This window comes from Ischnura elegans, chromosome 9, assembly GCF_921293095.1.
Source record: "Ischnura elegans chromosome 9, ioIscEleg1.1, whole genome shotgun sequence".
Classification (NCBI taxonomy): Eukaryota; Metazoa; Arthropoda; class Insecta; order Odonata; family Coenagrionidae; genus Ischnura; species Ischnura elegans.
This window is the reverse complement of record NC_060254.1, coordinates 76,955,530-76,981,448: the sequence shown is the minus strand read 5'-3', so window position 1 is coordinate 76,981,448 and position 25,919 is coordinate 76,955,530. Positions and strand designations below refer to the sequence as shown.

The 25,919-nt window shown below is 35.1% G+C and overlaps 1 protein-coding gene across 3 annotated transcripts in view; it reads left to right on the top strand.

Annotated features, from left to right (window-relative positions):
* LOC124165083 (vacuolar protein sorting-associated protein 13C-like) overlaps positions 1–23,798 on the top strand; it is a 109,939-nt gene extending 86,141 nt beyond the window's left edge. For 2 of the 3 annotated variants that reach the window (XM_046542349.1, XM_046542346.1), the window contains exons 56-67: positions 931–1,082; positions 1,170–1,335; positions 2,499–2,707; positions 5,407–5,605; positions 7,595–7,756; positions 10,788–10,908; positions 12,907–12,921; positions 18,967–19,090; positions 19,873–19,939; positions 20,076–20,221; positions 20,883–21,009; positions 22,359–23,798. In XM_046542349.1, the coding sequence (XP_046398305.1) occupies positions 931–1,082; positions 1,170–1,335; positions 2,499–2,707; positions 5,407–5,605; positions 7,595–7,756; positions 10,788–10,908; positions 12,907–12,921; positions 18,967–19,090; positions 19,873–19,939; positions 20,076–20,221; positions 20,883–21,009; positions 22,359–22,499 (1,629 nt within the window). In that variant the 3' untranslated portion in view covers positions 22,500–23,798. The remainder of the gene's footprint in view (positions 1–930; positions 1,083–1,169; positions 1,336–2,498; positions 2,708–5,406; positions 5,606–7,594; positions 7,757–10,787; positions 10,909–12,906; positions 12,922–18,966; positions 19,091–19,872; positions 19,940–20,075; positions 20,222–20,882; positions 21,010–22,358) is intronic. The other variant, XM_046542347.1, reaches the window with a different exon arrangement.
* The last annotated feature ends 2,121 nt before the right edge of the window (positions 23,799–25,919 follow it).

Below are 25,919 nucleotides of genomic sequence, written 5' to 3'. Positions count from 1 at the left end.
ATCCTCCTCCCAATCATGCAATTTGCTGGTTATTCAGGCTTCTTTCTTCTCTCTACATAAACATTTTGAATGATATTCCAAAGGCAAGAATTTACTCCAATTTTGAAAAAAATAAAATTGTTGTTTGTTTAAATAAAATCTATTAATGAAAGGGAATATTTGTTTTGGCTCTTGGTAAACATTTGATTTGCTTTCATGGAAAATATTTTCTACATTACGAAGTAAATTTAGGGTATCTCAACCATATTTTATTATATTTTTGACTATCCATATTTTTCGATTGTGCTAACCCTGCCTTACATTCATCTCATGTGTAATCGGTGGCTGACTGTTTTAATATTATTGCTTTTCAAAGAAACTTTTTGGCATTAGTTTAATCTGAATTGGCATAGTTGAACATGGTATTGATGATTAGTTTTGCTTTGCAACCTCTAAATTGGTTGTCATTGGTCTGCTTATGATGTCTGTCAGTTAAAGTTTTTAGTGTTTTCTGCTCCATTGCACATGCATTTAGGAAGGTCAATATTTGGTTCATTTGGTTTTTTCAATGCAAAGAAAAATTTACTCATTCGTAGCTGGAGGGTCATTTAGTGTGACGAAGAGGGAATTCTAGGACATTACTTTGTAAAAGCCTGGTTACTCGGTACATGAACACTTAATGTACGTTTGCGTGAATGATTTTGGTGGACCAGTACAGAGCATGTACAAATGCATGAACCAAATTAGAACAGGTTCTATTTTCTGTGCATGCATTCGCACAAGTTGGGTGGTTACACAGTGCATTTTGGAGTTCATTCTCGTGGTCATACATTTAGACATTAACCTGTACGTGTTAATGTATCACGTAACCAGGCCTTAAAGGTCACTTTAGTAACTATGATTATTTTCATGTGTTAAACACAGAATTATGGGGTTTCCATTTTTTTTTAGGTTGATAATCAACTTCATGATGCTGTTTTCCCCACCGTGATACACCCTACCCCTATTGCACAAAGAATTGTTCAAAGATTTGGTTCAAAGCCCTGCATTGAAGTGTTGCTAATGAAGAGGCATCGACCCACTGAGAATCAAGATGTATATAAGTAAGGAAATTTATAACTTTCTGATGCTCACTTAGTATTATTCTATGCCTGAAAAAAGTAATAATAAAATTATGTTGTCTCTTATAGGTATATCAAGATACTAGTCCAGAGTTTTTCTGTTCAACTTGATCGTGGATTTCTTCTTACTGTTAGTGACATATTTTCTGTATGGCAGCCAGAAGAAAAAGCTTCTGTTAGAATTAGAGCCGATATTGCTTTAGTACATTCTTCTTTATCTTCAATTGCTGCCAAGGTGAGTGCTTATTCCATTGAATTTTTACTTGTTTGAAAAAGGAATAATAGACCAGGAAGAATATTCTATCATATCGCAATTAGTGCTTGATAAGTGAGAGCAACGTATTTGCCAATGAAGGTTCATTTCATGAAGGTAATGTCATCCATACTACTGCAAAATAGCCTTAGAGAATACATTCAGTTGAGGTTGTAAACAGAGAAATGTTTTCCATGTAAAACTAATCAGTTTGGCTGATAAACATACATGAAAATAAAGCTATATGTGCTATGTTAATTAGCAACACAAAACATGTACATATGTTAAAAAAGGGTGGTTAAAAAAATAAATAGCATTGCAAAGTTGAGCTATCTCAAGATGTTTAGTATGATTTCTTTTTATTTTCTGGTTTCTGCACAGTTTAATCATGCAGATGAATCATGAAAAACAAATGTTTATAGATGGCAAATATCATAACTGAGTTAATTTTATGAGCAGTACCACATCACTTATGAATTTTACATTTCCATTTATTTCTACATCCTAAGTTGATGCACCCCGCACATCACCCACGTAATGTGTGTATGCATTTTGTATACATATTGGTGACTAATGTATCCTGGCTGTTTTCAACTCGCATTACACTAAAGAACTGTGTAACTGTATTTTTTGAGTGAGTTTCCTCCTCATAATTCCTATTAAATCTTGTTAACAAAATGTGTTGAGCATATTTTTCTCAGTTGCGGAGATTAAAGGATTCTAAAATACAGCTAGTGTGATTTAGTGAAAATTTAATACCATTATATATTTATTGATAGAATTCAATGTTAAAGAAATGTGGTGCAACATGAAATTAGATGGCTGAAAATTGATATTACATGAGATTGATGTCATCAATGTCTTAATCTCTACTTTGAATTAATGATAGTTAAATGTTACATATAATGCACTGTTCACTATGCATTCAAGAATTGAATGATGTATCCTGGGTGTTTTCAACATGCATAAAAAGTAACTAGTAAAATTGGAAAATGAAATTTTATTCTGTGTATCTAAATTTCAACACCACAAGCTCGCAATGAATTCAACTTTTTGGTTTTGTTCTTCTCAATGACAGCTTGATTTTTTTTTCTTTTGTAACCCCTTTAGTAATGCTCATTGATATTTTCTTTCTTCTCTTTCAGCCCACAAGAAGTGATCCTCAAGTAGTGATAGAGTACATCCACCTTTCTCCACTGAGGATTCAGTTCAGCTTTTCCCCTCGTGGAACTGTTTACCTTTCTGACTCATCCGCTGATGTGTCAAAGCATTCCAGTCTTTCTTCTGACTTGTTGAACCTCTTCCTGAATACTTTGGGAGTGGCACTGACTGAAGTTAAAGGAATTAAGCTCAAGTATGTTGATTAACTTTGATTTATTTTCTCTCCATGTCGTCATAGTTTGTACTGCATCTAATTAGCTTGTGAATCAGCTATTGGCTATTTCTATCTAAAAAAATTAAAAGAAGATCATGGAAGTTAAATAGGGTTACTACTTATAGGGTATTGTGAAACACAGTATCCCTCCTTCTCCTTGATAGTTAGGGATACTTATTAAAATTATCACGTACATCAGGAATCCAGAATCTTGTTTAAGGAAAATAAGTATGGAATCTGTTAATAATTATGCAAAAATTGTAATGAGGTTTGCCCAATTTTGAATTAGTCTTAAAAGTTTTGGAAAACAGTATCAATTTATCTTTCACTTCCATATGAAGTGGCGTCACTCAACAGCCTCACTATCGTTTTCATTTTATTTTATACTGTAATAAGCCCTACTCTGACTATCTCTTACTCCTTTTTTTATTCTTATGATTTATGTTATGACCTACATTATCATGTATCATATCCACTTAAGACCAAACCAATGGGTTTTCCAGTTATGTATTCATATCCCAATTATTTTCAGCAAACATGTTGATTTTTAAATGCCTCTTAATGGGAGAATAATGTAAAATGATAATTTATCATATTTTTTATATACTAATAATTTTATGTGTGTTATTTTAATGAAAAATAGATGGGAAATAGTTTTTTGTTGAAATGGTAGAAAAATCAATTCACATTTTTATAGTATGGTCAATTCAAAAAGTACAATGTTAGTTATAGATGACCCAATTCTGGGGAAAGGAAATTAGTGGGTTGGGAAAGGTAAATAAGAATTAGGGAATATATTTTAAAAGAGATGGGTTAATAGTTCCATTTTTTGGCAACCACTTCAATTTTGCCAGTATTTGTACAGTTAATGAATTGGTATGAAAACGCTCATTTGGTGTATGGATCACCTCTTTCATAAATTGGCACTAGTACTTACTGGTTCCTTGAGGCCTGGAGAGCACGTAATATGAGATTCCAGCTGCCATGGGTCAGGGGTGGCATTCATGGAAAAGTTAGTATGGAATCTTTTTAAATTAATGCAGAAATTGTAATGAGGTTTGGTTGATTTTGAATTAGAGTTACAGTAGACTCTCCTTAATAGGAACAACCTTATTACAAAGTTCTCGTTATTACAAAGCAAATTGTTGGTCCCGGCGAAAAGGCCTATCCAATCAATAGTAAAAGAAACATTATTATTAAATTTACCTTATTACGAAATTACGGACTTCAAAAAAATTACGAATGAGATGAAAAGGCCTATCCATTCTGTAGCATAAGAAACATTATTACATACTTTTCGTTATTATGAAATTACAAACTTCAGTCTCAGTCTCGGTGGTTACAAAATGAACTTTATTACAAAGTTCCATGGATAAACAACTGCATTTAGGTGGATATACACCACGCTACGTTATAGTCATTGCACTACGTTTAAGTTCTCCTCGTGTACTGTGCCCAAGAGCATCAATTATGGCTCTTTCTTCTATAGGAAATACTTCAGTATGCACTTACCATCATATAATAGGCTTCATTCCTGTGGAATCAGCATGACCCACTCAATACCGCTCGTAAATTGGACGTACAGTTAGTTGTCTTCCAATGCACATTTGATTTACAAACTTTCAGAGATACAAACATTCGAAAAATTCAAGCATGCCTGAAATTTCAAATTGGGCGTTGAGGAACTCTCACTTTGGGCATAATCTGAACAAAGTATCATTTAATCAGATGTGAAGCCAGGACTTGTTCAGCATTTTGCCCATTCTTCCTTCCTGCTGACAGCTAGATCGCACGGAAGCTAGATCAGTTCGCCACACTCACAAGTTATTGCAAAATCGTGATACAGTGTTGCATTCTGCAGGATAACCGCACTCCTCAATGCCTTGCATAGGTTTATCAACTTTCGAACAAGGTCTCAGAATGCATCTTGTTCGTACATCGAGGAATTACTGTATTTGGGAAGATATCTACCCTCGATTGCGTCATACCTCATTCTTCTATTGAGAAAATTCGAACGAATGTGCTTGTTTTTCTATAGTTGGGCATAATTTAATCCTGTATATAATATTTTTGACTTTGAAGCTGTTTTGCAGTGATACTATAAGTATGAGAGATAGAACAGACAAGATATTTTGACAAAGTATGTTTTTTTTTATGATTCCTCAAAGAAATGCTCGTACGAACTTTGTTGTTACAAACCTCCGGTTTTTCGGTTCCTTGAATTTCATAATAACGAGAGTCTGCTGTAAGAGTTTTGGAACCCAGTGTCAAAGTCATTTTTAGTGTGCCTTTTGTAGATTTTTTGGTTACTCAAACTGTAAATCAAGAATGAATTTTCGTAGGAAGGGTAGTATTTATTCAAGGAATTTAACACTGCTGATTTTTCCTTGGAAGGGTAGTACTTGATATTTGATTCTATCGTTATGACTTTCTTGGATTGATGGCTGTAAAGTGTGAATTTTTTATCTTCTTTGATTTTGTGAATTTAATAACTACAGATCCGTAAAGAAATGGAAGTTATTCAGCTATTAAGTGCGCTTCCATCAAATATGCAAAAAAATACTTGTAATCACAGATTTTTGTGCCTAAATTAAGGTTAAGTTAGTGTTCTATTGAAAAAGCCTTGCCAAGCCAAAGACATGGTTGTTTGAATAAAAACAATTTTTTTTATTCTACAGGATGGCTTTCTTTGAAAGGCGAGGCCTTGTTTGTAGCTATGGGAGGCTGAAAGAAGAGGCAATGACACATTATACATCCCAAGTTTTGCAGCAGTTCCATGTCATTGTGCTTGGTTTAGATGTCTTAGGTAACCCATATGGTCTGCTGGTATCAGATTTTACTCAAGGTTTGGGAGATCTGTTTTATGAGCCTTATTTGGTAAGTTTTAATTTGTTTTATGTTTGAGTAAACTTTAAGTTAGCAACAACAATTCAGGGATTGAGATTTTGATGTATGAATGATCTTAAAATTGTGAATGATGATATTTTGTTTAAAAATTAGAGATGTGCGAATAGTATCCGCAAATACTCGAATACCTGGAATACTAGAAAGTATTCGATATTCGAGGTTTCGAATAGTTATGCAAAAAGTACCGCCTCGAATACCTCGAATACTTTGAATTTCGCGTCATACACTGTCGCACGCTTGTCGTTGGTAGTTGACTCGGAAAAATGTAGAGAACTGTAGTCATTTACTGCTCGCAGCGCCGTTTTACGCAAGTTGACGAATTACATCAAATTCGTGGATTTTAGCGGTGAAAAGAGTTCGACGAGGGGAACCGAAAATGGTCGGGTGAAAAAATCCGAAAATCCCCGATTCCCCCACCAGGAGAACCTCAGTGCCGTGGGATAGCAACCTTAGGGCATTTCCCACGATCCGCTATCCCCCTCCATTCAGCACTCGCCTCACCCACTCTGACGCTTTCCTCTTCTCCGAAATCAAAAGGTCCCAGCTCGCACAGGGATCGCATTACGAAGACCCCTGCTTCGAAAAAAAGATCGACTTACAAGAACAATAAAAACGTGTTTCACGCCCTCCCCCCTTTCCTCACCCACTGACCTTTTTCTGGCTACCTGCTTCGAAGTTCCCCATTTCTGGAAGTCAACTGCTGTGTGAGTACCGTGGGATACTTACATTAGCGCATTTCCCAAGATCCGGTATCCCTCTCCATTCAGCACTAGCCCCCCCTCTAAGGCTTTCCTCTTCTTCGAAATAAAAAAAAGGTCACAACTCGTGCAGGGATCATATTTCGAAGACCTTAGCTTCGAAAAAATACCAAGTTACTCGAGAACAATAGAATCGTGTTTCGGGCCCTCCCTTTTCTCCCCCACTGACCTTTTTTTTCCTACCAGCATCGAAGTTCCCCATTTCTGTGGAGGTCAACCGCTGCATGAGTCATCTATTAGCACAAAAGGTGTCGAAGAATGACTTTCGTCAATTGATGTTACACCTTTGTTGGATTGAAATATTAGTAATGTGCGCGTAATTACAAAAAGAATAAGACCAAACACGACGTATTTCTGAGTTTATTTAAGCATTTTACGCAAAGAAATAAATGTCAAAACACGACGGAGACTTAGCATTCTGGCGAAACGCGATATGAGCAGCAGAGCTTCTCGGAAGTTGACGCGGTATTTTTTTCCGAAAACATATATCAAGTTACAATTTATGAGTGGTGCTATAAATCTTTATTGTTACAGTCCCAGACAAAGGGATATTTTCTCAGAATATTTGGTTTCTCCCTGATAGCAATTCCAATTCATCTTCTTATCTCGTGAGAACTCCCAAAGATGGACTGAAAATAATTCAAGAAAATCCAGTGGAAAAGAGCTTGTATTTTGCAAAATGCCTCAGATTGTCAGCTAGCACTTGGCAGCAGTAGTGGGGGTAAAGCGATGTTAGTTGAATTAATTATATGCCCAATTGTTTCCATAAAATTAAAATATTCATTAAAGGAAATCAAAATTACTCCCCAAAATCTTGTGTTGCCTGCTGCATAGGCAACCGAGTCAAACATTCCAGCATTCATCGTTTAGTATTCGAGGTATTCGAAATTCGAGGTATCCGAGTATTCGAGCAATGATTTAATATTCGAATTCGATATTCGAATTCGAGAAATCTGCTATTCGACCCATCTCTATTAAAAATAAGTTGAAAAAACTTTTACTGAGAAAAATATATTATTCAGTTGATGAATATCTAGATTAACACTTTAATGTAAGCATTTGTATTGGGAAATATACTGTTTGTTATGTTGGTATTTATATGTATATATATTGTATGATTTGGCGTGCCTTGTATCTGGGCCATTATTTAATGTACTAGATCGGTGGGCAAATAAAATAATAATGATATATTTATTAATAGGGTATGATGGAGGGACCAGAAGAATTTGCTGAAGGTATATGTTCTGGTGCACAGAGCCTCCTGGGTCATATTATTGGAGGAACAGCAGGCTCAACATCTCTTTTTGCTGCTTCATTTGGGAATATGTTGTCTGGCTTCAGTTTTGATGAGGACTACAAAAAGGTATGTACCTCAAAGAGTAGTGTCTTTACATGAATGATCTTTGCTAAGTTGCATATGGAAATAAGATAATTATTTTTCAATGATATTGGTGTGTGAAAATGATGAACGAAATCCTTTGATATCCTCATTTTTGCAGGAAAAGATTTTTAACTAAAACTTTAATGCAGCAGACTCCTGATTATCCGGCTGCGGTTTATTCGTGTTGTGGCTTATCCATGCATGAGTTTTACGCTTCATCAATGTTTTCCATGGTCTTTATAAAAAATTAATCGGACGCTAAAGCACCTATATATTTGCATTTTAAGCAAGGTTACAATGAGATTATTGTTACCATTAGAGTCCCCTTTGTAAAAGAGAGTTATTTTATTTACTATTAGACTCGGAATGTTTCAAGTTTATTTGGACGTCTACTCTAGCATGCCGACGATGATCAGCGGCAGGAAAAACTCATGATAAATTTAAGAAGATTCTTCATCATTAACTAATCAAAAATTAAGAGAGATGTTGCCTATCATTGTATATTTCATGTCACAAATGCACCATTATTTCCGTGGTCTCGCATCCAGTTGAATACGGCCCAAAGGTACCTGAGATTTCGTTGCACTCGGATATATTTATGCCATGACTAGTCAAGGTCAAACTGGAGAGGAAGGGAATAATATAAGTGAAGGAAGGGAGGGTAGTGGAAGTAGAGATAGCATAAGTTATAGCCAGGCACTCGCCTGCGTAGACAAATTGTCAACAGTCCAGGTTTCCTATAATTGCTACTGCATGATGGGATGATGGCGCGCCCATTACCTTCACGAAAGCTCCGTGTTCATGTTATATTAACATCACGGCGAGTGATTGCGTTCAGTGATCATGGAACCTTGTCCTGCAGCAGTTGCACACTGGGCAACTTTCGCGAGACGTGACTACGTAGCGTGGTACCTGACCTTTTAGTTTCCAATGTCACGCAGTGGTTTTGAAGCAAACCTGCAACCAAATTTCCCGAATCCGTGACCATGCAGACATAGGAGTGCGGTTTTTGGAAACCGCATATTACATGTAGCAATAGGAATATGAGTAAAATCATATTATCGCTGCTAAAAAGATTGCAATTGGGAAAAGAAAGCTCTAAATGATTCTTGAAAGCAATCTAAAGTAACAGACAATGTGTGTAGTTGGTAATTTGAACATAGTTTGATTTGCCTAAATTGTGAACATTACAAGAAATTACAGTGACAGTTTGGATCATTCGTGTTATCCGATTATTCATGCCACCTCTCCCCATAATTAGCCTGGATAATCGGTAGTGTGCTGTATTTTAAATTGATGGCAACTCTCCTACTACTTTTCTTTCCAAAATATCTCTAGTGATTACTGTTTACCACAAATAATATACTTATAACAGAATTTTTACTTTTGTGAACAGTTTTCTAGCTCCAATTTCTCCATGTTTCCGGTGCAACCGCGTGGGTTTGTTGGTGATGACAACAGTTTCGCTGGCACTGGTGCCAGCGTCTTCAGGTCGAAGATGATGCCAGTCCACGATTTTTACCCTCCTTATATAGGGGGTCAGTCCCGCCAGTTGTGGCTGCCGCTCTCTTATTGGTCCGCCTAATGAGTCTCATTAGGAGGAGGCTCATTAGGCGGACCAATAAGAGAGCGGCAGCCACAACTGGCGGGACTGACACCCTATATAAGGAGGGCAAAAATTGTGGACCGGCATCATCTTCGACCTGAAGACGCTGGCACCAGTGCCAGCGAAACTGTTGTCATCACCAACAAACCCACGCGGTTGCACCGGAAATATGGAGAAATTGGAACCTGAACACCCCGGAAACCTACGTAGTCACAGTTTTCTAGCTCTTTCAAATTGAACATTTTTTACAATTATGTAGTTAATAAATTTAGTATTTTTTCTCATTCGCAGTGTAAAATTGAAAGTTATGTGTTAATTTGCTTCATAAAATGCCCAAGGGAGAAGAAAAACTGTCTATTTCTTCCTTGCATTTTGATGGGAATGGACTATCGTAGAAGTTTGAGAAATCATAATATCCCCTCCAAACACCATTCATGAAAAAATTGTTTCACTAGAACTGTAAATGTTCAAAACTTACGTAAACAATTGTTTTCCACAACAGGGACAAATGGTTTTTTATCTGTTACAAAAAAAATGTTGTGTAATTACAGTAAAACCTCTTTACATCGTAGTGGAGGGGACCAAAATTTAGGCAGTTTGATATATGGAGGTTCACTAAAGAGAGGTTTTAGTGATATGCACCATTTTTTCATATCCTTTGGAAATGAAAGGCACTAATGCCTTTTAAACCATTAAATTTATGTGTTTAAATAAACATGCATGCATTAGTGAACATATATTTATTATTAAATGATAGCACAAAGTGAGCGCCATCGCGTGATTTTTACCATGATTAGAGAGAAAACGATGTGATCTCTCTCAATTCAACAGTCACTTAAAATGATTAGGATAGTTGGGTATCTTTTTTCTTATTTACTGTTAGGTATGCTCTCATATGGAACAAAATGGCCATAACTAATGGTTAACGTGAAAATTACAACACAATAAAGGTGTATAAGAAAAAAAAGAGTGAAAAATTTATTGCTGAAAATGTCGATCCTTATACATAATCATGGCTGCATTAATGGTCTCTAGTTGTCTCGGTACGATTTGCAGAGGTAGTTGGGCCGTCTCGGGGTGTATCCTTGGTATAAAGTATGGAGGTTTTACGAGGTAAAGAGGTTCATTACATAGAGGTTTGCCTGTAAATTTACATGTAAATCTGATGGTACCGTAGGTGTGGTATGAAGTATGGAGGTTTATGATGTAAAGAGGTTCACTACATAGAGGTTTTACTGTTTTATGTATTCAGTTTCGAGGGTTGTTTCATCATTTATTACCCTTCTATTTGGTAATTGTTTGGCTGCTTACACCATTGTCTGACAGCAATCTAAATTTTAACTTAATTTTCAAGGAGTGCTATCGAACAATAATTGATTTTTTTAAACTCCTATTTTACTCCTGCAGAAAAGGAAGTTTGGCATGCAACTCAACAGTGATCTTCCCGAAACAATTTTGCTTGCCAGTAAAACTTTTGTTATGGGAGTTGCTTTAGGCTTATCAGGAGTTTTCACAAAGCCAATTTTAGGTAAGGTTACCTTAATGGTGAAAATCATTTCCTAAGTTTCGACATGGTCATAATATAAATCCTAGCTTTAAAAAAATTATGATTAGGCACATTGATGGTGTTGTAATGAACCTTATTTAAAGAAAATTATAATTTTTACTTGTGTTTCACACAGTTGTGAATTTCCTGTGTTCAATCCAAAACATCCTCTTCCTATTTTAAGTGATATACGAGCGGGCTTCCCCCGCTCTTTTCAATGCAGGTCCACAGCGGGATATGCGGGTTTCTAATTTTAAAATGTAGAAAAAAAGGCAGGGTCTTATGTACAAGTTTAATTCGAATGTTCATGTACAAATTGAGGTCAGAGGACCTCTTTAAACACAACATTGGAAGTAATTACACTATCCTCTGTTAAACGCACATGATGACTCATACTTACGTATCAACAGGAGACTTGAATGTGGAATCAGCCGCATTTTGATAAAAGTTATTTAAAGAATGCGAGATATTGTTGCAAATGAACAAATGTATCAGTTTGTGCGCCATTAACGTCAGGAATATTTACTGGTTTTTTTTTTTTTGTTTTGTTATTTTTGTTTTTTTTTATTATTAAAAAACCAATTTTAGGAAACAATAGCAATATTTAGGAAGTAAGATATGCCGTAACATGTTCTCTGATAAATTCCATGCATTTGGTACCGTATAGGTTTTGGTATACAGTTTGGTTGCGTATAAGTTGAGAAAAAGGTATCTATACAGTAGAAATAATATAGAAGATTAGAAGAAAATAGCTCAGGATGTGTAGATTTTGTAAATTTGTATTATTTAAGAGTTATCCTGCCACAATGTCATGAGAAAGACCTCCTCAAACAGTAAAATTCATACTTATTCATGGGAACTTGTTATACATTCTAAATGCATATGGGGCATAAAATTGGATTCCTGTTTTTTATGTTCTTGCATATAAATTTTTGTTTTAATATATTAGATCTGAAAACATGACATGAAATGCATTACAAAAGAGCAAAGTATCATACTTTCAGGTGTTTGGGTATTTTTTGTGTATCTTTTTTGAGTAAATATCTCCCAAATATTTATCCTCGGAGAAAAAGAGCATTTATTCATTTGGCCTCAATGCTATATATCTTGATGATAATCTTATTTCATGCTCTGTATTTTAAAGTTGCGCTTTATTTTGTACCTCTATATCGGTACTTATGCCATCTCTCTTTCATTTGACCCTTACGTTTTTATTATCTTGTTGTAAACAGATTTTGCAGATCGCAGAGATAACAAGTACATGTTATTGTATATCCTTTTATTTCTAATAAGAAGATATCTCCATATTTACCTATACATGGTTTATTCCTTGCGGAAATTTCCAAGGAAAGCAATGTTCTACTTAAGGATTTTCACAACTGTCATATGTGTTTTTCTCTCTCTAATTTGTTTTTAAGTACTTTTTTTATTTTCTGTGGATGAATACAATATCCCCTCAAAAAAATTTTTGTATAGTTTGCTTTTGACTTAATATGAGAGTTATGTAATGGATCCTTATATTTTTTTTAGGATATTATTTTAAGAATCTTTATCTAATTATTCAATTCCAGAGTGAATACTCATTTTATGTTGTGTCGATTGGTTTATCTTGTAATGTTGTATACATAAGAGGAGTATAAAATAATAATAATTATAATGGATTCAACTCTTAAGATGTGAAATTTAAATGGGCTTTTGCAGTTCATTTCTCATAATCATTATTTCCTGCTATAATGTCTGCTTTGTTCTATAATGTCTTAAAAGTGTTGGTCTTTTGCAAAGAGCATGACATTTTTGTGATTGCTTTTCTTTATTTTTTCAAGATTCATGTTTTATTTAACGAATATGTCTTCGCTAAGAAATATGTGTCTGTTCTTTATTTTGTGTGGAGTCTTGGGCCATGTAATTTTGATGTTCCCTTTTAATCGGTGTTGATTAATGTTCTATTTTTCAATTTGCATCGTGTAATGTGGACAATAGATAGAGAAGTTACAGGTATGGTACAACTGAACTAATACTTGTAATTTATCGCTTGCATGAAATTGCTTCCGAAGTTTTTCCTTCTAATCGGTTGCTATTTGTATTCCCTATAGTTAAAAATTGATTTTTAGTATGTAGTTGGCTATTGATTATATTTCCTGAAAATTTCAGATGCATATTATGTTCTAAGTGATTGTATCTTCATAATGTTGTGTGATTCTTCATTTAAAAGTTTTTCATCTTACATCTCACCAGAACAACATTTTGTAGTTGCATTAGTTCACTAAATACATAAATTATATGCATTGTAGACCTTTACTCTTGAATAGAAAGTGGAATATGTTACGCATCCTAACCCAAAGTTTTGTATAGAAAAAAACATTCATGCATCAGATATTCTGAGTAAAGCCTGAAATATTGGTAGTGAAAATTTTTACTCTTTTACACCTGAAAGTATTTCGATAATTTAGTTACACCAGAGTTAACTAGAGATGAGAAATTCTTTTGATACTGATAGGAAAAAATTATGCTTCAATACTTAAAGAGAGTGAAATTGTTGATAGTATTAATCATTTGATAATCTAGTTGAACTTTTGGGGAAAATTTTTAATCTATTTTGTGAAATATATGTGGCATTTTAATCGGTGAAAATTAAATTTCTTTGTTTGCCAGCTAAAATTTCAATTTGATGCTATTTACACAATTATCAGAGGAATCTTAAAAAAAACAGTTTCAAGCAGGAATGCAAGGTGTTAATTCTCTCGGGTAAGCCACAAAAGAATAATTGCAGTTGTTTCCCCATGTGTTTTAATTTTTTCATGGATTGGGTGCTTAAAAAAATCTATTTTTTAAATTATTAGTAGAAATTTTGACTTTTTTATTTTTTCTTATCGCTATCTATTGAGTGCTCATTTTTTTAAGTCTTTGACAAGTGTGGTTTGAATTCCTGAAATGATGTATTATGAAATTATCCTCCTTTAAGTGGAGTTTAAATTTTGCCTGAAACATATTGACTTGTTCTCTTCGACTGTTGTCATTGGCTCACTCCTTTATATTTACTCTATACTGTATCAAAAAATTTATCTGTGTAATATTGAATATTTGTATTCACATCACAGATATGGTTAGGAAACTATTGGTGTCTCTAAATTCCCTGCATTTTGCATGGCACGTGAATGTTTTGTAATTTACCCAATGTTTTAACTTGTGATAATGCATGTGGTACCAAAATTTCATTACTTAATTATTCTTTCTTACATAGAACAGATTGACTGAAATGTGGTTAGCATATTTTCATTGGTAAAATTCGTATCATATTTTCAATGATCCTTGTGCACCACAGATAACGCATTAGCTTGCAGAAGTTATTATTAAAATTTATTTTTTAGTTTTAGTCATATGTAATGTGTCATTCTATGACATCAAGAGTGGAAAAAGTTCGTTGATTTGACCTTAATCCATAACATTACTCCATCATTGTTTGCTGAAAAGGATCAAGTATCCTTACAATCTTACTGACATGATATTCCACTGGAAAGTAATTGACCCTCCTTCCCTATCAAGGGGAAGCACTTTCAATCTACTGCTGGGGAATTTTTTTTACCAGTTGTTTCTTTTTTTGAACCGAACAACCTATGCATTCATTTTTTTTACTCCCCATTTCCTCATATCTTAAGTAAAAGAGCATAGTCATATAAGCCTGTTTCACTGGCACTGTATATATCACCAGCATGAAGGTTCTGAAATAAGGAGGTTTTTGTTTTGCTAGCTTAACATTACCTGGACTTGCAAAAACAACTGATTATTTTTCTTTCAATTGAAGTTCAATGTCAGTTCTGCCATTTTGTCAGTCAACCCCTCATGTGCTCAAAACAGTTTTGATCTAGCGTTACAGCTTACTCAGTGTCTTCATGGGTTTTGGTATTAACAATGAAAACACTTTGTTACTTCCACAAAATACACAGTTTCTATTTATTACCGGTTTCGGCTGTTACACCATTTTCAAATACAGTATTTGAAAATGGTGTAACAGCCGAAACCGGTAATAAATAGAAACTGTGTATTTTGTGGAAGTAACAAAGTGTTTTCATTGTTAATATGGAACCCTTCCACCACGTAAAGGCTTCAAGTTTTGATTTAATGGGTTTTGGTATCATTTAAATGGCCTACCTTAGCCAAGGATAGACTACTAACCCTCAGACAGCCATCGATTTTTGGCTATGTGACTACTTATTCTTAGAGTAAACTTCCTCTCAGACATCTCATTTACTGTACTAGTTAATGAGACTGAAACTCAAAGATGGAGTAGCTGATTTGCAAGGCAAGATTTCACTCTTCATCTGCTGCCTCTGATCTCACAGAATGTGATTTCTTTATTAGAAAAAATCGAGTCTTTGAGCAGCCATTTTCAACTATCTGGGAGGAATCAAAAACACACATTACATAGGCTGTGAAAATGACATGCTTCACAATTTTTGGTCGGGATTTGATTATCGACTTGACATTTTTGGGGTTTTTCATGGGAAATATTGGCTTTTTTTATTTTTTTCCAATTAAGGTAGAATATATATTGTTCATTTTAAAAGGATTTTGAGTTAAAAAATTTACTGTTAATGAAATACAGATCTTTGAGCCTGGCACATTCTTTTATAATCACCCTCTTCTTAACCAATCACAGTCACTCATATTTCTGTGATAAACTTACAGACTGATGTATATACCAGCTTAAATAACATTTAACATTTATTGATTTTAGTGGCGCATTGTACAGACATAACTTATCCTATGAAATTTGAAATATTTATTAAAGATTCTGAGGACAGCGTTAAATATTGCACGTACTGCATGTTCAGGAATTTGCATGACAATAGCTTGCTGATTATTGGTCCATTTCAACATCTCTCATTCACCTACTGCAGTATTACTTCAGTGTGAATCATTTTGAAAGTAATTTTGTTTGACTTCATAAGTCTACCTGATTTGTCATATTTAAGAAATTAGATTTGAAATTTAGCGTGTATTTTACCTTCTAACGGATAGAAGGGAGATACTAATTTCTCCACCTTACACAGTCAGTGACATTTGCCCTTCTCTATCATATTTCTTTCAAGATTCTTCAGCCATTTTCAGTTTGAATTAGTTCCTGATCCCTCTTCAACAACTCTGCTTCTAGCTGCACTGGAAACAACCCCAGTTCTTATCTAATTCTAGAATGAACTCCACTTTCATCTTCCACTTCTTTTTACCCACCCTTTTAGTGGCCAAACCCCTCCATAGCCTTATACGTACTCTCGAACCAAAACTTATTTCATAAATGCTGAGCAACACAACACCTTAGTTGCCAGGAAAAACTCTACATCCCAGATTAGACAGTATTTCATCTGTTTGTGGCCCTTGATAGTTCTACTCTCCATATTGTTTAGCACTCCACACTAGCCTTATTTTAATGCCCCCTATATGATAAAACTAGCTCATAGTCCCTATGGCAAACCATAGTAGGTGTTCCACTTCACTGGTGCCCTTTGCTGCCAGTGGCCTACAATTCACTCCGGCCGGAAGTCAGTTCAATTCCACTTCTGACTTGTTAGACATCTTCACGTCCCAGCATTCAATGGCACTCCTTTCAACTCCTTCGTATTCCTTATTTGGTACTCCAAAATTCATCATTCACTCCTTTTCAAGTGATCCTGCTCTGTGATTATCCCCTACATCTTTTTTTCCGAGAACTTACCATCTTACTATTACACCCCTCCCTCCGTACATTTGATCATTTTCACTCCCAGCACTTTCTCTCTCACCACCCTCCCCATTCTTTTGGGGAGTGGGTTGGTGTGGTGGCTGGAGTATTGACTTCTCACCATATGGTTCCAGATCCCATCTGTGGTACTTGTTTGAGACTGTGGATTTGAGAGATCCCAGCTATTGTGCTTTGTGGAAGACGCATCAATTACAGCACCCTGTCTGTTAGAGGGGACGCTAAATGGGGTGGTTTCCTATTTTTTAGTTGCCTAAATCGAAAGATTATTACTCCTGGAGTATGTATTTCTTGCTTTTAGATTCTTAAATGACGATAACTTTTTTTGCGATTAAATGAAAAGTGAAAATTTTCAAGTGCGCGAAAATGCGACGGCTAAGTATGAATGCTGGGAAAAGCCCGTGTGACGTCATTCTGGTTTCCACTTCCGCCGTGTGAGGTGACCTTTCGGCGAGGATATTGTTCACCACTGCCATGCTGGCTGCTAGCAGGTAGCAGAGTACCCTGCTAGAAGGTAGTGCTTGGCTTAAATAAGAATTATTAATACCCTACCAAACGAAGGAAACTTTCCGACCTTAGGCAATTTTAATTGGTGATTATTAAGAGATTTTTCCCTGAAGTCTGTGCCACATGCATGCATTGGTAATCTCAGATGATGTAAAACTCCTGACTACTCGTATAGCATCTAGGTCCCTGTGACGTCACGTGGAGTGGCATCGCTTGGCCGCCAATCTGGCCTTTTTCAAATGAGGTTAAAATTGAGCATTAACATTTGTCTAAACTGGGATTTCTAAAATCAATTAATTTGTATAATATGAATACACTAATGTTGGGTAACGAATTGCAATCAATGCCTTTCGTTTTCTGTGATGAAGGAAACTACCCTATTGTGTTCCCTTAGGTTCTTATCATTAAGAGCATTTTAATTCCGAGTCCAGGTTTCTCTCTGCCCTTCCTTCTCTGTCCCTCATTGTAGCACAAATGCTTAAGCTGTCAGTCTCTCCAAATGCCACGCCCTAGTCTTTTGCCTCCATCACATTTTGTAATATGCTTGTCTTCTCTTTTTTGACTGACTTATTCATATAAGTATTCATAGAAAAACATCTAGTGGTGAAGAAATTTCTACTGAAAATTTCAAAAACAAGGCTACATAACACACAGCACCATTCCTGTTCTATATAACCATCCAGTGACCTTTTAACACACATTTGATGCATCTAATCTTATTACACTATACAATGCATGTATGTATAATGTGCCATGTGCTGTGTAGCCATGTCACTGACCTTGTGTTGATTATCAGGGATTAGCCTAAGTATTGTTAGCAAATGATCAAGTTGGATATTTTTTTAACATAGGGTAGTGCCATGCAAAAAGAGTCTTCCTTCTAAGTTTCTAGCAATACATTGATGGTTGGTCACACTGTTCGTAACACCAACCATTGGCATTAAGCCAAATCACATGATTTCATCTGCTCAGTGGCACATGTATTCCTAGGAGAATTGGTTTTGAAAGATAAAGTTATCTATTGTCCACTAATAATGTGTTACTGTTAGATGTGGAGTTATGCATTCTTGTGTAATAATTAATATGCACCGTCTTTTTGTCATGCTTTCACGCACTTGGCTCACAGTAATTCTTAAATGCTATGAAGTTTAACTTAAATTTCTTTTTATGTAATTCTAGTATGATTAGTTGTGAGGTCTTGTCCCTGTTTATGAGGTGGTAATCACTGCAATTTCTAAATTTAATGATAAATTTTGTTGTTTCATTCCAATTAATAATGTATAAATGGGTGTCTGACTCTGTACATTAATCTTAAGTCTCCTGTTTGTCTCTTAATGTTTTTGTTTCGTGTTACATCCCTCGTTATTAATCTCTATTTATCAGAACATAAATTTGTAATATAAAAATAAAATAATTTACGTTGGATAATTTCAATTCAAATTTTAATGCCTTGATTGCTTTGAATTGAACAAAGCTTTTTCGAGTGTCGATTTTTTTCCAGCTGAATTATTATGTAAACTGGCATAATTATTACTTTATCTCTCTTTTACATATATTGTCTTATTTTCTGTACTTTTCATATTGGTATTACATACATGTCAATAGAGATTTTATGCTACAAATAGCCACTGTTTATTATCATGAAAATATCTTTCACCATGTATGTTCAAAAATATCGAATGCATATTATCAGTACATGATTTTATCAATTCAGAGTTTATTCGCATTCAATGGTTTGCATACAACTGAGGGAAGCGGAAGACTATAGCTAATTTTTCATTAATGCTATTTGCTTCTAGGTGCTCATCAAGATGGTCTGGAAGGATTTTTTAAAGGAGTTGGTAAAGGTCTGATGGGCCTAATTACGAAACCAACTGGAGGAGTGTTTGATTGCATTTCAATTGCATGTGATGGAATAAAGAGGTAGGATTTATAGTGGATAAATACATTCTATGGTTCCTTCGCTTGTTTCCATATCGTTAGAAATGAGGATGAGTTGGTTCTTCTTATTTGTCAGTTCCTGGTGTTGGTTCTTTAATCTGGTTTTCAGTTCCAGTTGTTAATTGTGTGTTTCCTTTTTCATTGCATAATTTTCACAAGTTATTAATAATATTCGCTAGTTTAATATGGAAAATTCCAAAAATAATGCATAATGCATTTTCTTTTGTTATGCATTCCATAACATCACAAGCATTGCAAAACTGTGTTGTATAAATTATGCATTAGTTGCTAAAATTAGAGGATTTGGGTTTCTTATCCTATTCAAAAGAACAAATATGAAAATATTGACTATAATAGATCCAATCAAAATCCAAGGTGTCGTATCTTACTTGCATGGTTAATATTACGACCAAATCTCATCACTAACAATAAGAATCACTTTGGTGAAAGAAAGGAAGGAAAGGAGGAAAAAGTTAAAACATATCTGATGATTTTAGGCTTAACTTTGTGAAACCTTCCATTATGGAAAATGAAATAAATAACTTCGTAAAGTTTATTCAGAAATTTAACCCTTCATGAATTGAGTAAACATATTTGCATGGACCAGTTTTTTAATGGATAAATGATATTTGACCTCGGATGAGATTTTTTTCTCTTTTATGAATATGTGCTGTAACACGCATTCAGGTATTTTTATGCATTAATATTCTTGCATTCCGTTACTTATTTCAATGTCAACTTCTTTCATTCTGAAATGATTTCAGGGCTGTTGAAATGGGAGAAAATGTCATCCTTCGCTCAAGGTTGCCGCGCTTCATCAATCCTCATTTTGTGAGTGTTTAATTTTTTCTTTTCAAAATTCTGCAAAATGTTATGTTTTTATTTAAAAAAATTCAAATGAGACAGCATTTTGTAACTCAAGGTTGGCATTACCCCTCTCTCACCTCACAAATGCATTATTTTTCAGGGAGTCAAGCCATTTTCTCTCCATGAAGCAACTGGTTTTCACTTGTTGAATACACTGAGCAAAGGACATTATGCAGATACTGATACGTACTGGGCTCATGCTCCTCTCAGCTCTGAAGGAAGATCAACAGTCCTTGTGACTCTTCAGTGAGTGAATACCATGTTAAATTTGCTGCTTAATGTTGTCTCTGATATATATGGTGTGTTCTGTATACCTCTACATTGTTATGGGTTTATTGCCCTTTAATATTACATATGTAGCCAATTTCTGTTGGCCTCTGCTTTGTGAAGAGAAATATCTTCGTCATTAGAGGCTCCAAATTTTCATGAATAGCAATGATGCACTGTTCGTTTCAACAACATTTCTTTTAATTTTCATATGAAGATTTTTGCAGCTTCTTTTATCTATCTTGTATTTTCCTTTTGGGAAATGCTGCGGGCAAATATCACTCCTCTTACTGGGAGTATCATCAAAAGAATGCTCCCATTAAGAGGAGTGAAAGGTTGAATGAAAATGTTTTACCACGCAGCATTTCCCGAAAGGAATATACAAGATTTATTTCCATTGTTGAGGTGTAGATGGTATGGAATCCATTACCATGAAACCATGCATGGTTACAGACTGTTTAGACATGGGCATAGTTTATATTTTGTTTTGAAGTTAGCTATAAAAACACTGTTGAACAAAATGAAGTATGGGGTTTATGAAAATTTAGTGCCGCTGCTAATTGGCCAGAAAACTTATGGTACTTCTGATGAAATATCGTGATAAAATGTTGGTCCTTATTTTTTAATATTTTTTTCATAGGCATGTGTTCCTTCTTGAAAAATGCAGACTTTGGGGTAGCTGGGAAGTTGATTGGGTGGTAAGGATTGATGACATAGTTGCAGTGCCTCATTTAACTGGTAAAAAACTGATCTTCAAAGTGAGACAGGTAGGTGAATTTTGGAATAGTTTTTTTCGTGGATTTCATGCTAACATGTTGAATGAGAATGATGCATATTTGAGAAGGGGTACAGTAAGGAAGAGGTTTTGGGGGATAAAACCTCCATCCTCTGGAGATAAAGTTGTTCTTGAAAAATTGACGTTCTTATTGAGTTCTAATGTATAACCATGTATTTCAAAATATTTATGTTATTAAAACTATTTTCGCACAATTTGTGCATTGCGGGTGACTCCTGTAATGTTAAGGATCCTCCGTGGATTCATTGAGGCATTTGATAAGGGATAAGATGTGAAATAGTACATAGTAGTAGTAGTAATAAGCTTTATAAACCATTGGTTACTGCCGGAATGGGCTTAGTTGCAGTGATTTATTCTCCATAGGTTTTTTCTCCAAATTCAGCCTGAATTTTGCAAAAAAATTTCCTGGGCTCAGGCAGCAGTAGTTACTAATACCCGATTTTGAAAAACATTTATGATTTGAGACCCTGGTATAAGTTGGAAACTTTCCCGCCCAGGGTAAATTTAATCCTGAAAAAAAGTCATTTTTTTTGGCCCACCCTAATGTATGCATGTTACTGCTGCTAAGCTACCCCTTAAATGGTCTTTGTGTCATAAAATTTTTATTGTTGAGTTGCTGTACCTTTTCTCAGTCCTCGGAATAAGGTAATCTCAACTTTTCCTTGCAATGGGAACCCACTCATAGCATGCGTCTACAGTCAGTTACTTGTTGATATGGAGCAAAAAATATCTCGGTACATACATACTTACATATTTACTTTATTTGTTAATTTAGGTTTTTATGTTTTACAGATAATGTGCTCTATAATTACTAAATTTTTAATTTAACTTTACCATTATTTATGACATAGTTTGTTGCTCAACCATTGCTATGATAGATTTTGCTTGAGAGCTTAATGCTTATGATAGAATTATGTTTAAGAGGTGTAAACTTGCAAACAAAAATATTTAATTTCTGATTGAATAATGTCCAGGATGTAGCAATGAATGTTTTAGCAAAATTATTGCATAAAAATTTGATGGCTGCAAACACATGCCTTAAAGGTCGACTTTAGGGGAAAGGGACCATGATTATCTCTCCCCAAGACTGAAAGAAAGGTCTGCCATCCCACTTAGCCTTGGGCCAAGTTGAGGAAACATGGACTTAAAAGGTCAAAGGTTGATGAAAGTGTTGTTTTGGGAAAGTAAAGAAATTTTAGCTGCATTCATGAGGGAAGTATGTACCATTTTCTGACTACTGATTGGGGAAGGGTTAATCAGTATTTCATTCGGTATTATTTGGTTCTACCTATGAAGTTTTTTGTCTTTGCTTTCTTACAGGATGAAAGCCTAAACTTCTTTTCTGGTGATGAGCGATTTGTTGAGTCAGAAGACAAAGCGGTTCTACTGTGGCTTCAAAGCAAAATTGAAATGGCTATGATTATCAATATGGAGGACAAGCCCTGTCCTATCCAGCTTTGAAACCATTGTTTACAAGAATCATTAGGCATGATGAATTAAAATGTAGCAGAGCAGTATTAGTGTGTTGTGTTGGTAATTGTTCTATTTTTGATGTTATCTGACATCAACAGCTAGTCTCAACATTTGTCACCACACAAATTAATTTCTTTTTTCATCTTTATTAACAACCTACGTATTTATATATTATATTTATTATCATATAATTAGAATTTGGTCACTTTAATATTGCATAAAAATATCCTAAATGTCAATTTTCTGTAGGTTGACTGCCAAGCGTACACAATTACATAAAAATCTTCTGATGGCAATTCACTAGAGGAAGAAATGGGTGTGTTAGAAGTTGATATTGTGAAGGACAATAAAATTGTTTGAACACTTAAATAAATAGCCCATTGTTCTTTTTTGAGTTAGGTTGCCACATGGTCATTTTTAAATCTGGTGACAGAATCAGGAAAAGTTTCCAGTATCTATTTTATTCTCTAAACAGTGACTGGTAATGTTAGTGATTAGAGGTGGTGCTTTGACTCCTAGGAGCCTTGGATATGATACCTAAAGCTTCTTTGCATGATGTTCATAAAGATGGTTGTTTTAAGTAAGAGGAAATGTCAAAGTTATAGTTGTATGGGAATCTGGTTTTCAAACGCATTCATTAATTCTCATACTCCAGGGGCAGTCAACCTAAAGAGTTTACCTAATTCATGAAGGTTTACGGTGTGCTGATTTTATTTACAAGTAACTTGCCAACTCTAAAACACATTTAAACCTCTGGTACTGCCACATCCATCTGATCATTATCAGTATTATCAATACAAGTTTTAGTTAGTCATATGAGTGTATTTATTTCAAATTTTATTTTGTTTACATTTATATACTTCCTTATTCTGATATTAAGGCTGTTGGTGATAAGGGTAAAATCTGCTGGTCATAAGTGGCTACAAATTATATGAACTTAAGTAGTGGATGAGGTATATGCTATAGATGGATTGAAGAGAGTGACACGTATAAGTTTTTACTCATAAAATTTATAACAGCTATTTTTCCAGTATATGTTGAATCATGGAATTTTACCTACCAAATATATGTATTCTGAGTACTCTCTTCAGGAGTTTATGTATGTATATGATTAATGTACGTTTGTAAATAAGAATGTAAAGAAAATGTTATCTGTTGTTTGATGAGAGTTTTATGAATGTACCCTCATAGGGATATTGTTGGATGTAATTAAGCTGTGTAAATTTTGATTTTCAACTGCAAATGATTGAAGAAAACATACAGATAAAGTGCTATGTTATTCTGCTTGTTCGGTCTTTTATTGAATGCTACTAATTTATTAATATTAATAGTATCAGAACCAGGATTTCTGTACTGCAGCCATCCATTTCTCCCTACCCTTTTCCAGCTCCTTTACTTCCCTTTGATTCTGCATTTTTTGGCTTGCCCTTAGTTAAGGTCTCTTGATATTCCTCTAGGGATCTTTCACTTCAATTTTTCCTTTCACTATGCTTCCCACTTATGTATATAATGTGCATCATGAACCGAGTAGCACCAGAAAGATTATACATATCTTTATATTTTCAGGATTTTAAAATACATATGTACGTCTATGTACAGATTATATCTGTTAACATATTGCGTACCGGGGTATTTAAATTCCTGGGAACGCCGAAATTGGGTGTAATGCCTTTGGTTTAAACATCATTAAAAAGCTAATGTTTAGAATATAACTTTACCCAATCAAACATTATGATGCATCAATTCCTTATGAATAACGAACAAAAACTGAAAACGTACTAACGAATATGTATTGCATGCTTTAAAATTGTTTAGGTTGACGCACCTAAATGACGAGTGTCTTCGTCATCCGTCGGGAACGTTCGGGAAAAAAATGGCAAGAATTCTCGCCATCCGTACGCAACGTGTTAATAGATTGTCATGGTCAAACCACCGTGCTCCAGAATGCCTTTATTCTTCACCGAACATCATATCATATTTGACTCTCGAGATCTTCATCAGCTTTACCCTCTATGTCCTCTTCCAGCCCCAGGTCAATCATGAAGGCCTATTCTTTTCTGAACCATGTATCCTTTCGACATTAATTGCCATTGGAAAAATTTCCATGGACCAAGAATCTAGCCGCAGACCTGCAGCTTTCCGAGGCTTACCTGTACTTTACCTTAATGTTACAAAGTGTGCATGTACCATGCAAACCTCTTTCCTGGATCTGCTATCATGCTGCTGTGCTTCACTCATCCATGGAGGTGTGATTCTTGAAAAGTAGTGCTTTACTCTTCTGGGAATGTAGCAAAAGGTAAGTTGGATGCATGCCATGTGGCCCAAAGCGTAACAATGCACCCTTATTACAATACTGGGGATGTTGGGTGAGGGCTGGTAGGGCATAGACTTAGAGAGATTATAACTACTTCCCTTTTACCCCCGAGGGAATGTACTGTTTGGAAAGGTATTTTGTTGGTGAAGGTAAGTGTACAAGGAGCATTCCATGAATAACCATGGCTTATCGCCCTGCCAATTTAAATTTCTCTTAAATAAACCAGGAGGCCTATTCTTTTTCCTTCCAATTATAAATTCTACTCTCCTCTTCATGTTTCCCATAGTACTCGCTCCATCAAGTGCCTCTGCATTCTCCTTATCTACCTTTGAAATCTATCACTTCCTCATTCATTTTACTCTCGGTCCATTTTACCTTTTCCATTCTGCACCATAACCACATCTTCTTCCACTTCCAGTTTATTGCAACATGATGCCTCCGGTCTTTTCTTCTTTTCCCTCAGTATCCCCATTTGTATGTTATATATATTTACTTCATATAAGGCTTTCCTTGTCTATCCTTTTAATTCTTAAGCAATGACCCTCTCACTACACAGCTCTTTCATTTTCGTAACAGCCTCCTTGCTATCACAGTTCTCGTCATGGTAGCCTTAGTAATGTATTAGTTTCTTTTTAATGTGATGTGCAAATAGTTCAACTGTTCTACTTGCTCCATCTGAGGAATGAACAAGAAAGATGTACAGGAGGTTAGTCCAGCCTCCCAAAAGCCCTCTACAGGGTTGCATTAGGGGAAGGTAATGCAAGTACCCTCTAACATTAGGAGTACATCTATTCACCGTGACAGCTTTTTCTAATGATAATGATGAGTCTTGGGTAGCGGCAGTAATGTACTGACACCATTTTGTGGCTATAAATAATCAACTATCTATATGTATTGGAGCTTTTCTGAGATTTCTCGATGGGTTAGAGGCAACATTTTCATTGGCATTTCCATTTCCTATTATGGTACCATCTTAAGGGTCGATGAGCTGAAGGTTGGATTTTGCTCATGTTATACATACATCAATACCTCCACTGTAATTGAGCTCAACAATCGCCCACCAGATCAAACCTGCTCATCTAGTAGCCCGATTA